General features: G+C 36.7%; 1 protein-coding gene across 1 annotated transcript in view; it reads right to left on the bottom strand.

Annotated features, from left to right (window-relative positions):
- CCDC60 (coiled-coil domain containing 60) overlaps positions 1-16,813 on the bottom strand; it is a 63,992-nt gene that overhangs the window by 19,041 nt on the left and 28,138 nt on the right. Inside the window, exons 3-4 of the mRNA XM_010575641.1 lie at positions 15,749-15,840; positions 2,163-2,342 (exon numbers count right to left, since the gene is read on the bottom strand). Of these exons, the coding sequence (XP_010573943.1) occupies positions 2,163-2,342; positions 15,749-15,840 (272 nt within the window). The remainder of the gene's footprint in view (positions 1-2,162; positions 2,343-15,748; positions 15,841-16,813) is intronic.

Genomic DNA, 16,813 nt, shown 5'->3' with positions numbered 1-16,813 from the left:
CAGGACTGTGAAAGCTAGGTGTGAAGTCTCTACAACAGATAATGAACTGTATTTTGTACTTAGGCTTTTGCCCCATGCCCTTATTTAAACTGTTTACCACGGCAGAAAAGCATACGTATAACAACTGGAACTAACACATGCTGGCAGAGTTCCCGAATGTGTGTAAATCACATGGGACAGTTTGAATGAGTGAAGGCACACCTGTCAAAGCCACGTATTTCTTGTTTCACATGCGTTTCATTGTGTACTCCTGTCCCACTCAACACATCCTGGAGTTGAGAAAATTCTCCATAAGACTCCCTAATTTTGACATCTGATCTAATGATTTCTCTCTTAGAAATGTTGGCAGATGTTAGAGTTCTTTCCCCTAAAATGAAGTTAAACTCTCAATTAATATTAGTTTTAAGCAACAAATTGAAAATATTAAAGGATATCGGGTTTACACTAGGAACTTTTGCTAGTGTAGATTTTTGGGTTAGTTGTAAGATTTTTTTAAATAAATTTTTACAACTGGCAAAAACCCTGGTGCAGATGTAGGATTAAAGTGGCTTTGTCAGTATTCACCCACAAGCCTGGTATACTCTGCACCAGTAAAAGCTTTTTTACTGCTAGAGAGGCTGTACCTAAATGCAAATAATTTTGCCTATGCAGGTATACCTTCATAAAGGAAAGAGGAATGTTAAATCTTTTTAGGTCAGCCTTGCTGAAGAAAGAAGCCTTTCCTTACAGAAGGAAATAAATGACTTCAGTAATCTGAATGGTCACAATAATAAAGGCAATGGTATTTTTCATATGTGTAATAAATTATTTGTCTGCAATAAATGTGGATTAGCTGAATTATGGGTAGATAGAACAGTTACATATCAAAAAGAAAAATAAACATGGAGTTTACAAAAAGCTTTCAGGGAGGTTCTTATGTATTCTTTTTTTTTTTTTTCCAAATTAAATTATCTTGTTTACCTAAAATGTTCATGTGGTCTTCATTAACCTAGGATCAAAGTGCTTCATAGTGCCATTTAAATAATAGAGCTGTAGGTGACTTAAGTAACAAGAAAGTTTAGATGATGGAGACATTAGAGGCTAAGATTCCAAAATACTTTGACTAATACCCTATACCTTTTCTCCTTCCATAACACTATCTCTCAGTAATACTCTATTCCTTTCCTACCTTTCCTAGCTATTCAGTTAGTGACCATTTAGAATGCTGGATATTAAATACTACTGTAGTAAATATGATACTTTTCTCTTCAGAATCTCTCAGCCTGTCTGTGCTACGTGTTTGCTTTTTGGTCTGGGTTTCATACAACAGGAAAGATTTTATTTCTTATTTTTTAACAATGGTTATATATTGTTGTCCCACTTTATGACTAGGGCGTAATTGCATCTCAGATGACTCTGGAGACTGAGTTTTCCAAGTTGAGAGTTAGTTCATGGAAGAAAGGTGAATGAGAAGAAGCTAGTACCTGGGAGTGACAAAAGCCACAGCAAACTGATGAGAAAAGACTGTTAGAGATGGATAAGCTTTTGATGCAATAAGGCTCCAAAGGTGTGTAACCTCTAGAAGAGCTACTCTGTCCTGCTGGGCAAGTATTTAATCACCTCACCACCTAGTGAGGGTTGACAAATGGAAGACAACTACATTGTTATAACAGGCTTTAGAGGTGCACTGAAAAGACCAGCGTGAGCCAAAGGTTTGAATGCTATCTAATGACCAAATGGAGAGAAAATCTGAAAAAGGTAGTGACAGGTCTGAACTAGCGGAGAAACCCACTCTCCAAGCTAAGCCACTTCTGCTGAATGCAATTCTTTTTTATTCTTAATGCTGCAGTCCCATTGTGGGAACAAAAGCACGGCACAAACTCACGAGGCCTCCTCCTTTTCTCCTCCAAGAATCAGGTCTGAGTTGGCTATGAAACCTCTCTTGAGTTCACTAACCTTCTGCCTTCTAAACTTCCTCCTTTTTAAGCAGCACCTTAAGCATTTTTCTTCCATGCTTGCTACGTTTACAGCTGCTCACTTACCCAGATATTAAGCATTTTCTCTTTCTAGTTCACACAAGTAGTAATATTCTGCCTCAATACCAAGTAATGACAGAAACTGGAAACTGTTGCTTTTTAAAACCACTGCCCTCAGACCACCAAAAGCCCTCTGAATTGACTTACATGTTTATTTCTTCCTCTGACTCCTCCACATCAGAGGAATATTCGGGTGCCTGGAACTCAGTCCTCCATCTCGTACTCTGAGCCTGCTGAGCTGCTTTCTGTCTGTTATTCCTCTCCAGTGATTCTTGGTGAAGTATATGAAAGTATTCTCCACCTTGCTTCACAGAATTGATATGATGCCTGCAGAAAGTCATCACAAGTTGGTCAGTGTACTAAAGACACCCTATCAAATTGATTAATTTCTCTGATGCCCACCAACTTAATTTTTAACAGAGATTTCATATTCTTCTATATACAAGAGTTCAACATTAGTATTTCCTTCTGCAGTATACCTATTGGATGTCTTGAACTCAACACCACTTTGTCCACTACTTGATTTAAGAACTTCCTGCCTAGTTCTAATTTATAGCAGCCAATTGCTCATTGGGCCCCTCACTGTCTTAACTCAGTTGTCAGCCTGACAGGCACTGCCCTAATGCTAAACTCCACTCGCTGTCAGAAGGCTGCATTGTTAGAAACAAGAAAGGTGCCAGTGAAGCCTGTGAGTGAGCTGAACAGGCAGGGTATTACTGCAAGAGAAGAAAATAAAGAAGAAACCATGATGCACTCCCTGTAGGATGACAAAAGAGATTTAAAAAAAAAAAAGGAAAAAAAAAGAAAAAGAAAAAGAAAAGGTGAGCTAGGGCAGTGAAAGAGATATGGCACCCAACTACTCTACAGCCTGAGATTAAAATATAAAATTAAGAATGTAGCAGCTGATCCAAGTTAGACGAGCATACTATCCAGGTATAGGACACACCCCTTTAAGTTAATGTATTGCTGACTTTTGAATGAAGTGTCATCAGGCTGTATTGATTCTTTCAAACACAATCTAGGCTTGAAAGCTGGGCCTTATTTGTTTTACTGACAAGTAATAATTCCTTTTTCTTACCAGATAGGTATTAAAGCACCTGAAGGTCATATAGGTTGCAAATTTCAGGCACCAAATTCACCAGTTCTCGAGGGGAGCACAGTTTACTCCCTCCTTGCTTCCCTTGATGAAAAACCACTTGCAAAATTTAATGGTTTGGGGATTGGCTTTTTGGTTTTGTTGACATTATTTTTTAAGTCCAGCAACTATAAATACAAGCCTGAAAATATTTCCAGTTCAGCTAGATGATCTGTTTGCTAGATATTCCTATACTAACTTTGGAAAAACTAAAAAACCCACCAAAAAACCATAAGAAAATAAGATGTCCCTGAGAAGAAATGCTGCATGCTTCAGAAAAACATAAGGATTTCAGAGTCGTTTCAGACTGGCTTAATGTTTTTCATAAGAACCTAGTATTTTGCATAACAGACTTCTCTTGGAATACTTTAAAACATTTAATGGCCTCAAATTCTTGCTTTATGTCTTTTTCCAGTAGTTTTCTCTCTCTCCTGTCTGCCAACTCTCAAGATATTTGTATGTAAAAATATTTTTTCCCCTTTGCAGTGCTTTTTCTACATTTCTGCACACACTAATGTAAGTATTCCTTCTTCAAAAGCCCTGCTGTAGCTGTGTATTATAATGCCACAAATAGCGAACAATGAGGTTATTACATGACTCAAAGACAAGTGATAGAGAAAGATACATTATAAACTAGAAAGTTCTTTTAGACTAACAGCCATAACCAGTATTATTGGAGAAAGATGCATAAATGGCAAGTACAATCAGTACTTTTTTTAAAGGTTTATCTAATATAGAAGGCTTTAATATGTATATACCAAAATCAATGATCACTCTCATACACCCATAGGAATAGGGTTATGCACACTTGTGAATGAATATTTTTAGTCTATGACTTCCTTGATGTCCCAGGTATTACAAAAAGTATCTCTACAGTCTCCAAGTATGGAAAAAGAAGTAACATAGAATTAACGGAAATGCAGCATATAAAGCTGTAATAACTACCTGATTTATACCAAAAAAGTCCTCTCATAATTCCATAGAATTATTTCTGGGATATTTATGAATGACCCTAAAGGTTCATGGACTCTTGTAAGGAAAAAGAGTAAAATAAATCCAAACTTAAAATACAGAGGTCACCAACGTACTTTTCTACACTGTAGATTTACAGTATATTGCTGGAACAGGACATCAAATATTTCTCCATTTAAACTCTGGCATCACAATACCCTGTTTATACAATAACTTAATAAATTTAGCTGGGCTGCCTATTTGACAAGTAGGTGAGAATCATTCATTAAAATGCAAATGTAATCAAGATGAAATTTGGAATACATTTATTAAAGTAATTGAGCTTCAGTCAACTGTAGTCACAACACAGATTTTCAACTGCCATTCAGACAAAAGGATTTGTCTTATTTTTCTAAGTTAATATCTTTATCAGCATGAAAATCAAAAGAGTTTCCTGAACAGTAATAATGTACCATGGAATACTTCAAGTTCTCTCTACAGGATTATATTATTATAGATAAGGGTCAATGACATGTGCAAAGGAGTGACCCAGTAGTGTACTACACATAGAGAAGCAAGCATATTTTTAGTGCTTGTTGTAACTACGTACTTATTAAATTACTCCTTAAATCCTTTAGGGACTCAAGGTCATCAGTTAATTGTTATACAAGGCCATTAAAGTAGCAGTAAAAGTTCAATTCCCCGATAAGATCTGAGATTCTTGGTGCTTTTCTTTGAGTGAGAAATGACTCATAAAAATAAAAGGAAATCATAAATTTGTCTTAATTATAATTTAGGTGCTAGAAGAACATTAAGAAGCTATAATAACAATGCCAGAAACCTTTACATCAGGGTAAAAACAAGCTAGATATTTACCAGTTGTTTTTATCTTCTGTTTAAGTATACCTTATTTAAGTACATTGGGCCATCATCACTAAATTCAAAGGAATCATACTAAGGGTGTATTTGTCTCAGAAGATCAAATTTTACAGTTAACAACCTCACATCTACTTTGTAGGTAAACAAATTCAGTGGGAGATGTTTAAAGGAATGACATGCACTCCTGAACATGTGATGCCAAATCCTTGCTCAAGTAAAGCTGGTATAACTCCAGCCTGAACAGAATTGCTAGAAAGATAGGCAGAAGGCTGCACACCCATGTGGCTGTCCCTGTACTAAGCAACTGTATTGGATGCAGTGGGTGGTGTTACAGGGGTCCTTCAGTCTCATTAACTCTTCCTGCTTATCTCCCTGTCCCATTCCCTGAGGTGCAAAGAAGTTGCAGTCCATTTATACCAGCTTGATTCTCTGTCGCTCTAAAGCTGAACATTATGTTATGAGCATGGTGAACAAAAATTGTGAGCTGTAAGTAAAATAACTATGTATCTATCAAACAATTTACATACATATTTCTCTGATCACGGAAAATGGCTTATTCAATTTTCTTAATGAATACAGCCTTTATACCAATAAAGCTAATGACTGAACATCTCCTGCTCCAGATGCTATACAGAAAGAATTTAGCCTTTTTCCAGAGGCCTATAGCCAATTGTAAATATAAATGAAACCAACGTGGCATTGCTCTGAAGACCACTGAGAGCACAGGGTCTCTAAACACAATTTCCTATATTTTCATAAAAGCATTTCAATCTGCATCTGCAACAACTCCCTACTAGACCAGTGAAAGCTCCTCTTTGGGCGCGAGGCCAGACCCTGCTGAGGGTGTTGCAAGGTGAGTATCAGCTGGGTACTGCCTAACTTGTTGCACTAGTGACAAACTGAATATGAGCTAAGACTTCCCAGGTGAAAAGCAAGGGCAATTTTATGCACACTGCCACTTAAAAGCATTCTGAGTAAATATTTTCGATAGCAGAAAAAGTAACACAAACAACAATCCATTTCTGTATAAAACAGGAAGCACAGGAGGCAATAACTTTGAAACTACAGTAAATACAGCTAAACCGTATTCTGAACATTACAGACTAAAACCATAGATTAAAACCCAGTATAATTCTTCTAAATGAACACTTAGCATTATTTGCAGTTATGCCATCATGAGCTGTGACCCCATCACAAATCTCAAATGAGGCTAACGAGTATTTGGATCCTGAAGAATTCAAAGAAATATCCACTGAAGGAAGTGGTGAGAGCAGCAAGCTTGCTTCATTTGGATTAAACTTGAAATCTATGCTCTTACCTAGTTTTAGGGGGCACTGTGGTACTAGGTGGTCTGTGGTTTTGAACATATAATAAAATGGAAGTTCTGACAACCTGAAGTTATTAGGGATCCTACAGTAATCTCTGCAGGAGCACAAACATTAACACCTGCATCCTCATAGATTTCAATTGATTAAATGTTACTGTCCTCACTGCTGTTTCAGTTAGGATACTTATTTTTTTATCATTCCAGTCCCCCCAAATACTATGTTGTGTGTATGTGCATTAACACGTCAGACTCCATGTGAGCTGTTGCTGCATTCTAATAGCTGTAGTAATTCTTGTATGTCCCTTAACTTTCTGACAAGGTGGTGTAACACCTAAATAGCTAATAATTTTAAAACAGCAGGAAGTGCCAAGATGAAAGAAAATCCATATGCACACAGTGCTTTTCTGATTTACAAAGCACACACAGAACAGTAGGAGAGCAAACTCTGCATTTCTTGTAAACTGTCAACAGTGATACTGATTTATACCAGTGGAGAATCTGTTCCATTCTCTTAAATATTGGAGCTGCTGACCATTTCACTCAGTTCTTTAGTGCCTTACATTCAGCGTTGTAATCTATGCCAGTATGTCCCAAATTCATTTACATTAAGACTGCTTCACACCTTTCCTGAGTGATGTAAGGCAGTCTCATCGTAAATGAGAATTAGTGCGTCACTCACTGAGTATACTTTAAGTGAACTATTACAGGGTGCATATGCTACCCACCTTCTGAAATTACCGAAAGCCATGGAGTTAAGTTTACATGGTGGTGAGTCTGAGCTAGCAAGTCCTACTATTAAGCTCTGCATTCAGGTCATATCTTGAAAGCTTAGCATGTGGACAAGAAAAAGCTTGCAACTATTCACAATTAATATGTAGATACTAATGTAAATTAATTACAAATTCTGGTTTGGTAGTGTTTACAGCCATGCTAGAGATGCAAACATATACATGAGGCAACGGAGAATCAGCAACACACTGGTTACTACTCCTATTTAATGGCTGAGTAATTACACAGCAAGAACCAAATGGGTAAATATTCATACATCTACCCTTCCCAAATTCAGTGAAGGCCAGATGATAATGACATTAAAATCTACCAAATGTAGTTACTAACCCATAGAAACTCAGACATATGCGATCATTTACGATACCGAACCATTAACCATTTTGGCAAGGAACTGAAGTAGTACCATATCAACATCTGTCTTGAGTAGCTGAAGACATACAAACGATCTGGAATACCCACATTATTTCAGATATAGATTCCCATTTTATTCTCCTGCAGATGAGTACAATATTCTGTACTCAAATGTCTGTTTAAAAAAAACCTCCAGTATCTGCATAATGGGAAAGATGCATATTATCACATGAAAATCTGACCATCAAATAAATCATCTGTAGTTCACAGAAGGTTGTGCAACAAGAAATAAGGATATTCAATAGTCAAAACAACACCCCACACTACTATAAAAAATGTCACCAGGTGAATGTGTTAATGCATCACTGCATATTTAAAGATGTCTCAGAGTGGTTTTGAATTAACTACAAAAACATTAAAATGTAGAAGATGCTGCTTCCATTGTGAAATGAGGCAGAACGTCTACTTTGAAAATGAGGAGAGGTTGTCTAACATTGAGAAGCACAAACATATTTGGCTACCTGGAGGTACGAAAACCAACATAGCAAAAAACTGGCTTATTTTTAGTTGGAAATGTGTTCTTCTCAACCTAGAAAGAATGGAGTGCAGCAATTTCTCTTTTAAGAAGTCCCAGAACACAAGAACATGCACACATACACCCCCCTCCACTCCTGCCATGCTGCAACCCCCATTCCTGTTGATCTTCATATAAAAGTTTTCTCTGGGGGTAGGCACATTTAGGTTTCCAGCTCTCGGTGTCTCTGGAGAAGTACATAAACAAAAGTGAGCGGGGGAATTACTTCCAAAGCAGCACAGAGAAGACAGCTTTGTACTGATAAAGGGCAGAAAAATAAATCTGTGAGATTTCAAGGCTTTGCTTTAAATTCTTTCCCACAAAGCTGTGGGGAAACTATTACGAAAACTTCAAAAGAAAAAATCATCTGGAGATTTCTGGGCTTTCCATTTTCTTGCTGTAAGAATGTACAATAATAACTTTATGTTCATATTACCAATAAAAACTCACTGCTTGTTAAGTGGAACTTCACTGAGGTCCCTGATCCTCTACCAGGAAATACTGCTGGTTCAAGATTTTCATGTGAAAGTAGAAACCACTCCCCATGATCTAGTGTCTTGCTTTACCACATAAAGGTATTTACAGAGCAATGACATTTTACTACTAAATAATGGAAAACCCATTTTAAGTGTTAGCTTTGTTCAAACATTCAGTGACAATGTGTAATTTTGTATGTGGCATTAGACTGTTGTGTTTAGATAGATAGCAAAATCTAATAAGCAATGAACTGTTTCTACTTACAAAATTTCAAACAAACACAAACATATTTTTGCACAAAAGGAAAGGAGATTGAGACTCAAATGAACAGCCTGGAAAGGCAGAAATGTTGATGGGAATAGCAGCCTTTCCAGTGATTGATGATAAAGATAATGATTCATACATCCATACACTTAAATGGTTGTCTTTGCTCATGACTGCTGTCTAATTAATGTGAGCCATCATTCAGGTAAAAGAAAATTTTTGCTTGTGGAAAAAAAAAAAAGCTGCAAACTGCCAGCAGTGACAGTACTAGAAACATGCCAATTAAGAGTGATTTCTGCCAAGCAGCAAAAGGGCACAAAACACTAGTTTCCAAGCAACTGACATGAAGTATTAAATACACTGGAAACTAATATTGGCAGATAAACATTTCACCTTCTCAGTTAGTACTGCCTCAGTCTCTTCTTTGCTTCTTAACTCTACATTGCCTCTCCTCCCTGCTTTTACAGACTCCACTGTATCTTCCAGTAAACAGTATGCATTAAGAAATGCCAACTTATCAAAACCTCTAAACACTAACATCTTTTTTGTCTGCATATATTAGAATAGGATCAGTATAGATTCACAGGTAAGGACAGACAAGGTCATAACCAAAACTCCAAAAATAACACATTTCTTGCCATTTAAAATCTTCTGGTAGTAGCTGCCATTTCAATCACAAAATTTAAATGGTTTTGTATTAAAGTCAGCTACACAGCCACTAGCAGGAAAAGAAGTAAGAGAAATGGCTCTTGGGGTAACAGTCAGTCTAACTGTTGTTGCAGGCATAAAGAATGCATTAGTAGAGGCTGGGCTTTCTGCATGCAGAGTGACTTTTAGAGATCTGCCTTCAGGAAACTTGAACCATTTTAAAGAGCCATCCAGTTTCTAATTTAAAACATAAAAAGCATCCAGTTGAATCCAGTTGAATGCCAGCAGTTTGACATTTAGTTTTATTTAACTAGCACAGCACAGTGAAACAGATCCATGGGAGCCATTTTCCTCAAACTATCGGAAATGCAATGCAGAGGTTTAACATGCCCTTTTTGCAAGTAAAGGCTTGGACTGGCTCATGGAATGGCATGGACACTTTCCCTTTGAGCTTGCAGCTCAGAGCTGTGGACTCCTAGACACCATCAGCTGAGGATGACCACAACTTGCCATTTTTACATGTGCACCTATGCTTAGATGACTGTCACTGCACAGCTTCCAGTTTCTATCACCTTTCCTACCTCCTTTTTCACACAAAGAAAGTATTTTCAGCTACTCTCATTTGAAGCAATATGCTTATTTTTAAGCACTGTTTTTTTGTGGTAATGTTTAACAAGAGTATTTCCAGCACACTTGCACGGTCTTTGTGGGCTGAGTTAGTCTACAGAAGTGATTGATGGCAACCTGCTTTTATTATGGATTAACAACTACAAGCTTCCCTTGCTTTGGTAACCTCTTTTGCTGTGTAACTGTTCCTACATCTTCCTACAATTTATTAGTTATAAAGACATCTACTTTCTTGGTTCTCATACAATATGTCCTCATGCAAGCATGGATTACTTAACATTATTTCCAGATCCCATTTACAGATGTCATTGGAACAAAACAATAAGAAAGGATCTCTCTCAGAGCTGAATGTCATTTCAAAGGGGCTGCACTTCTCAGGTTTGCTTAGTTTTAGAAAGAATAGCAATAGAAATGAAAACATAATTCTTAGCTCAAAGCTAAAAATATTTGAATGCTCAAGGACAAAGTGTCATTTCTGCCATACTGTATTCCACCCACTGAATCTGACATTGGGAAGTACTTAGTCAAGTAAGTCAGAGCTGCTTTGTGTCTACATGCGCAGTCTCCACTGGAAGTAACATTTATTGATCTACAAAGGAAAAGGACTGATCACTATCTACAGATTTCCCAAATGGTTTTTCATTTTATGCTGCACAAAGATAAGCAAATTCCTTCCTAAATTTTAATCCTGTGTTTAGGTAAAATGGTATCTGAACACTGGCAGGTGTCTCCCTAAAGCAATTGGGTACAACCCATCAGTAGGGAAGAGCTGGTACAACTTTCTACTTGGCACTAGTGACTGACAGTTTTGAAAGATGAGTAGTTTGAGCAACCTCTGCATCTGTCATCATCCTCTATCATCATGAGGACTCAAGAAAGTATAAGAGAGTATTACTGAGAGGAGGTATGAGGTCATAATTATAAGGTTTATCTTCAGTTTAATTATGCTTTTAATGTGTAAGGTAGAATATTAAAGCTTTATGAATGCAGCTAAGTCTGTTCCAGTAATGACTCTTAAACCATTTTTGAGATAATTTTAAAATAATTCATACAGCTGTGCTATGTCACTGTCATCATTAAAAAACTTCCTCACAGTTTGTTCCATTATACTCTTTCATACAAACAAGCTGCAAGATCACAGGCACTACTTCCTGTGAATATGTATCAATTATCGTCCAATTAAGACAACTGCTGGGTGTTCCTTTTCAATCAAGAGGAGGAAAAGCAGCAAAAAAACAAATCCACAAAGGTCATTTGTATTCACTGACTCCCTGTAGTATGTATTAGCATGCTGCTCTGCTAGCCTGACTGCTTTAATTGAAATTAAAAGTTGCTGCCCTGGAGAAGAAAACTCCAGTTTTCTTCTTTCTTTCTTTCTTGCATTTTCCACTCTGCTTTTTTTCTAAAATAGCTCCTTTTCTATTGTCTGAAATTGTTACTAAGAAGTATTGCTGACATGTCCTTTGGGTCCAAACCAGCAGTGCAGTCATTCGCACTTGAAATTATCTTTTCCCCCAACTTCACATCTCAATATTTGGTTAAAAAGTCTGTGGGTTTGATTTCTTTGCTCTTCTTGCTGTTCTTTTTTCTACATGCAGATTTAGTCAAAATAACATTGTGGAAACACTTAAGATGAATGGCTAACATTTTCACTGTTAAAAAGTCATACAATGACACTCAAAGAACTTCCAGGCTTACACAACACAAAAATTTAAAAAACAGTTAATGTGTACCTTTGATTTCCACATTTTAACTCTGTTGGATATTTTCTGCATACTAGGTCATTTGGCTACTGTGCATTTCAGAAAGTGAGTTCATATTTCAAAAAAAATCTGTTTCCCTGACTTCTCAATCAAATTTCTCCATGGCCGTTACAGCTCATATCATACTTTACTTCATAAATAATACAAGATATGTGGGATTCATGATTTAATTGCCACAGTAAATAGAACAAATTATATCAGGTGTGTTACAGGATCACTATTGGGATTACAATATAAAGAATGTGTGGTATTACACAATATGACAGGCAAACTTCATTTGAGCATTTATTCAGACAGCAGTGCTTTCCAGAAACTAGTATTAAAGTGACCATTGCCTACACAAGAGCAAAAAGGCACATTTCTCCTGAGTGTACTAAGCAGCTTTGACTACACCCTGACCATGCTTCTGATCTTCAAAAACCAAATGTGTGTAAATATATCATTTACTGTTCAGTAAATGTAAAAAGTAAATATACATTTATTAGTGCAGTAGCACAAGATTAAGTCTTCCCTTTCTTCATCTTCCATCTGTTTCAATTGTCATGGAAAACTTGTGGTCAGGAATATTTCCACCCAGGCATTTGAAATCACACGAAGCTAGTTTTGAATGCAACTGTGAATTAAATTTAGGGGACCAAAAGAAGATGGCAGAGTTGGAGATGCTTTAACAGGTAGGTATTTTCTTACTTATCAGCACTTCAAACTCTGCTTGGGATATTAAAATGGAGTTCGGTTCTTTCCATCTTCTGCATCAGCAGTAAAAAGGATTCTGCAAGCCAAATTAGGTATTTAAGAACAATTGCACAACATCACTATCCTCTGCAGGTGTGGTGCAAGTACAACTGATCAGGACACAACAGACAATTCTGCTGATAATGTACATAAAGGAATATAATCTCATTGGTCCCTTTAGCTGTATTAGCTTCTGGAGGTGAGAAGGGTTGAAAGACTGAAATCTGGGTTTTTAATAACTCAGAGAAAAGATATGACATCAAAACACATCAGGATCAAATCTGTTCACATCATTAAAAATCTACATTTAACATAATTTTCCAGATTGCATTACCATTAAAAATTCAGTGGAAGGCAAATCTGCATTTATCATAATGTGGTGCAGGAAACAGAAATGTTTTCAGTTAAAAGTAGGCTAGACTAAACACTTCATCTGTTATAGGAAACAACTGCATTCACCGAGAGTAATGGGCTGGATGTCTTAAGAAGTCTTTCCCTGAAGCTTCTAATTTAGTAGGCTAGTTCTGAAAATAAAAATAAAAATCAGAGAAACAGAGGCATCACTGAAGTCTAGAAGAATAAGTAAGGCATTCAGTTACCTGAGACACCCAAATTCCAATTGTAGATGTTCCAGTGATAATTAACCTTACATCCCCAATGTGACTTTCATAGTTTACCTATGGGAGTAATAATATTTATCCACCTAACACCTAGCAGTGCTGCAGAGATGAATACGACAATGCTGGCATGTATTTGAGTGCTAGGCATCACAAGATTTATCAAACATTCCTAAAAGCGTAAGATAGTGGTAATAAGATTAAAAATTTAAAAAATTTACATGAAAATAGCAAGAAAAAATATCCCCATATGTAAAAAAAAATAATTTTGCTTTCAGTAACAAAAGCAATCCTCATTCACACTCCGCCATCCATATCAATTTAAAAGCTACATATTTATGCAGTGAGTTTAGTTCGGATACATTGTCTAGTTTCCAAGCCCAATTTACAATTTACTTGACAGAGCTGCAGAGGGGTCAAGTGATTTGCACAAAGGTACATAAAAAGTTAGCTGCTCAGCCAAGAGTTAGGATCAATACCTTGACACTTCAATTATTCAAACTGCAAATTATAATGAAATGAGTGGTCCAGCTTGCTTCATCCAAATGTCTACAAATCAATTTGCTAAGATTTAAAAAAATCAAGCCTTTTAATACCCATGGTGATAGTAATTTTCATCCTGTAGAACACTTGCAAGTATTTTTTAATCGTACTCATCTGAGAATAAAGGATGTAAAGCAACCAAAAGCAAGGTCCAAGCACCTGCAACTCATATATAAAGAAGTAAACTGATCTTTGGCAGGTTATCATCAAAAGAACTTTAACTTGACCTCGAGGAGACAATCCCACTGAAATTTAGCAATAAACAATGAATGCAGGCAGTCAAACATAACTAACAGTGGATTTATGGCAAAAACAAGTCATGCTTTACTAAAATGGCTTATCCAACCTTCAAAGTACACAGCATTTATTATTTTGTTTATGGTTTATTACTATTTTTGGCCAAGTTTATCAAGTGAAAAATTCACTAAAAGTGAATTAACAAAGTGAATAATAAAAATAATTGGGGGAAGAGAAAGATAAAAGGGAAGAATGTGAAATTTAATGTTATCATGAGTAACTAGTATAACATTCAGAAATTGCTCTGATGTAAAAATTTGAGAATATTTAAAAACACATTATTGTGAAATGTAAAGTTCTGATTCCTCTACAGTACCACATGCAAAGAAGCTACTTTTCTCTAACTTCCTTGAGTTTTATGCAGTTACAATCTCAGCCAGACAATGCAAGAGCCTAATTTGTCTTCAATATATTATGCTAATACAATATCATATGTTCTTGACTGCCCTATTTGCTTAGATTTAACCTAATTAATAATTTTTTATATAGATGTCTGTCTTATTGCTGCTTGCTTTAATTCAACTACTTTTATTGAGTGAACACTCTTCAAAGACTTAAAGTCTAGGAACCTTGTAAACACTTGTGTAATCTGTACCCTGCTGGGGCTGGCAGTGGTAATTTGTCAGTTTTATTTGCAGCAGGCTGTTGCTAAACCTTGCCAGATGTAAATCATCTTTTCGTACTACTGCTTGCTGTTTCAGTTGCAAATGAATCTCATTTCTTAGCTTAACACTCACATCAGGAAAACTAGAAGATTCCAGGAAAATTTAGAAAACCCTAGAGTCACCTACTGCAAGGCTTATTATGCAGTTTAGCAACTGTTTAAGCTAATACTGAGAAAATAGAGTGAATGGTCTCTGTAGGCAAGTTTGGAGTGCAAGCAGAATGTGTGATTGCAACAGAAAAGCATATTCAAGCCTCAATCTTGTCAACTTAAGCACCACCTGCAGTGACTATGGTGAAACACGGGTGACAACACACCCTAAGTACATTTAAGAGTATGAGTGCCTAAATGGGAGAGTACTCTTTGCTAAAGCCTATTACCAATAGGCCCTCCCGGTTTTTGTTTTGGTTTTTTTAAGTGAGACCATAAGAAATGCCCTGCTGGGACAGAAGTTTATTGTGTCTAGTGGCAACAGAAGATACTTTCTAGGAAAAGCATGAGCACCCAGCTACTTTCTGTGGTCAGTCCCATAAAACAACGGTTGCTGTCCAAACTCTGCTGGCTAAAAGGTATATAAGATCCCAAATCCATATCTTATTATAACAGCTCACTATCCATCAAGGTAAGGGGCACAAAAATCATTCCTTCCATGTCAGCATCTTCCTGAGACTCAAGTTGGTAAATTTCAAATGAGTCCACGCAGATGTTTCTATAATAGTGGTAGATATTTTCGCTATGATTTTCTATCATGTAATATCACATTATATGTCCTAACATTGCTCATTTTTTACTACTTTATTACCAAATCTTGGCACAACACTGTGTCATGCAAAAGACTGCAAAGAAGTAACAAGCACCTTTATAAAGAACATTAAAACAATATAGTATTGATATAAACAGAGCTATCAATCATTCATACAGCATTGACAACATTTTGAGTCTGCATAAAGCCTATAAAGGAAGAACTGTAAACTATCTTTTCTAAGCTGTTAGTACATTTGATTATTTCACCTATGATTGGTTCTGTAGTGGCAGCAGTTCAAAGATTCCTTTAGCATTGACTGGCCCAATTCTGTGTGCTCTGGATTCCCTTACCTTGAGTGAGCTAGAGCTTTACTAAGAGTCTTCAGCTCCTTCCCTGTTTCTCTAAATGGGGAGACCCTCTTCACTGGTTCTGGTGGATCAGACTGAAAGTGATCAAATTGAAAATAAATATGACAGTATTAATTAAGAAGAGCTTAGCATAGAGAAGGTATGTGCAGTCTCAGGGTTCAGTTTTAATCACCAAATATTTTCTGAGATGATCATCTTCTGGGACAGCATTGTGTCATTTCACAAGCATGTAAACAAGTCTTACATGATACTGCTGTGCATGCCTATGTGTACCTGTGTTCCAACAGCTTTTAATTCGTGGGCTGACTTCAAGTTTGACAGATATCTTTATAGGCAGTTAAGCACTCATGAGCTTCATTAAACTACGAGACAGGAAGAAGAGATTGTTCAATGGCCTAGACTTAAGGAATGACTGCTGTGGGTGCTTATGCATTAACAAACTACAAAAAGCATGCATAGGAGAAAAATCTTTTAGAAGTCCCAACCCAGAAAAATTTTCAAATCAGGCTCAAAACAAGGAGAATAACATCTGTAAAAAAACAAAACAATAAGAAAAGCTCCACAGACATAGTTGGTTTCAGAGCACAGAACATAATGGTTTTATTATTTTCTTTCTCTCATTTTTTTAAGAGTGTACAAACCAGGTCAGCAATTTTACATAGGGGAATTAAAATCACCTACTTAGTATATTGTTCAAAATGCCTGCAACATTTTTTCTTCTGAGTAGCTATGGAACTGAAATACATGGGAGATGAAAGCTTGTATTTGTTGTTGAACTAGCCCTGGCTTAGCAGTAGTACCCTTGGGGTTTCCAGAGAACAGCTGCATCAATTTCATAGAATTATGATTGCATGCTGTGCATATGCAGTGTTTTTGCATGTGTTAGGTAATAAAATAGGCAGCTGAGACAGTGCTCAATGTTCAAAAAGTGCATGGCTAGATTGCTATCCATTGGGAGGCATAGTGCTGGTGTGCAGAGACTGAGGTGCAGCCCAAGATATTCCTTGAGGCAGTTCCGTGCATTTCGTAAGTATCCTAAGGTGTCCA

Source organism: Haliaeetus leucocephalus, unplaced genomic scaffold (genome assembly GCF_000737465.1).
Source record: "Haliaeetus leucocephalus isolate CR32 unplaced genomic scaffold, Haliaeetus_leucocephalus-4.0 Scaffold13, whole genome shotgun sequence".
NCBI classification, from domain to species: domain Eukaryota; kingdom Metazoa; phylum Chordata; class Aves; order Accipitriformes; family Accipitridae; genus Haliaeetus; species Haliaeetus leucocephalus.
Note: the sequence above shows the minus strand (reverse complement) of the source record. Positions and strands in the feature narration are given on the sequence as shown.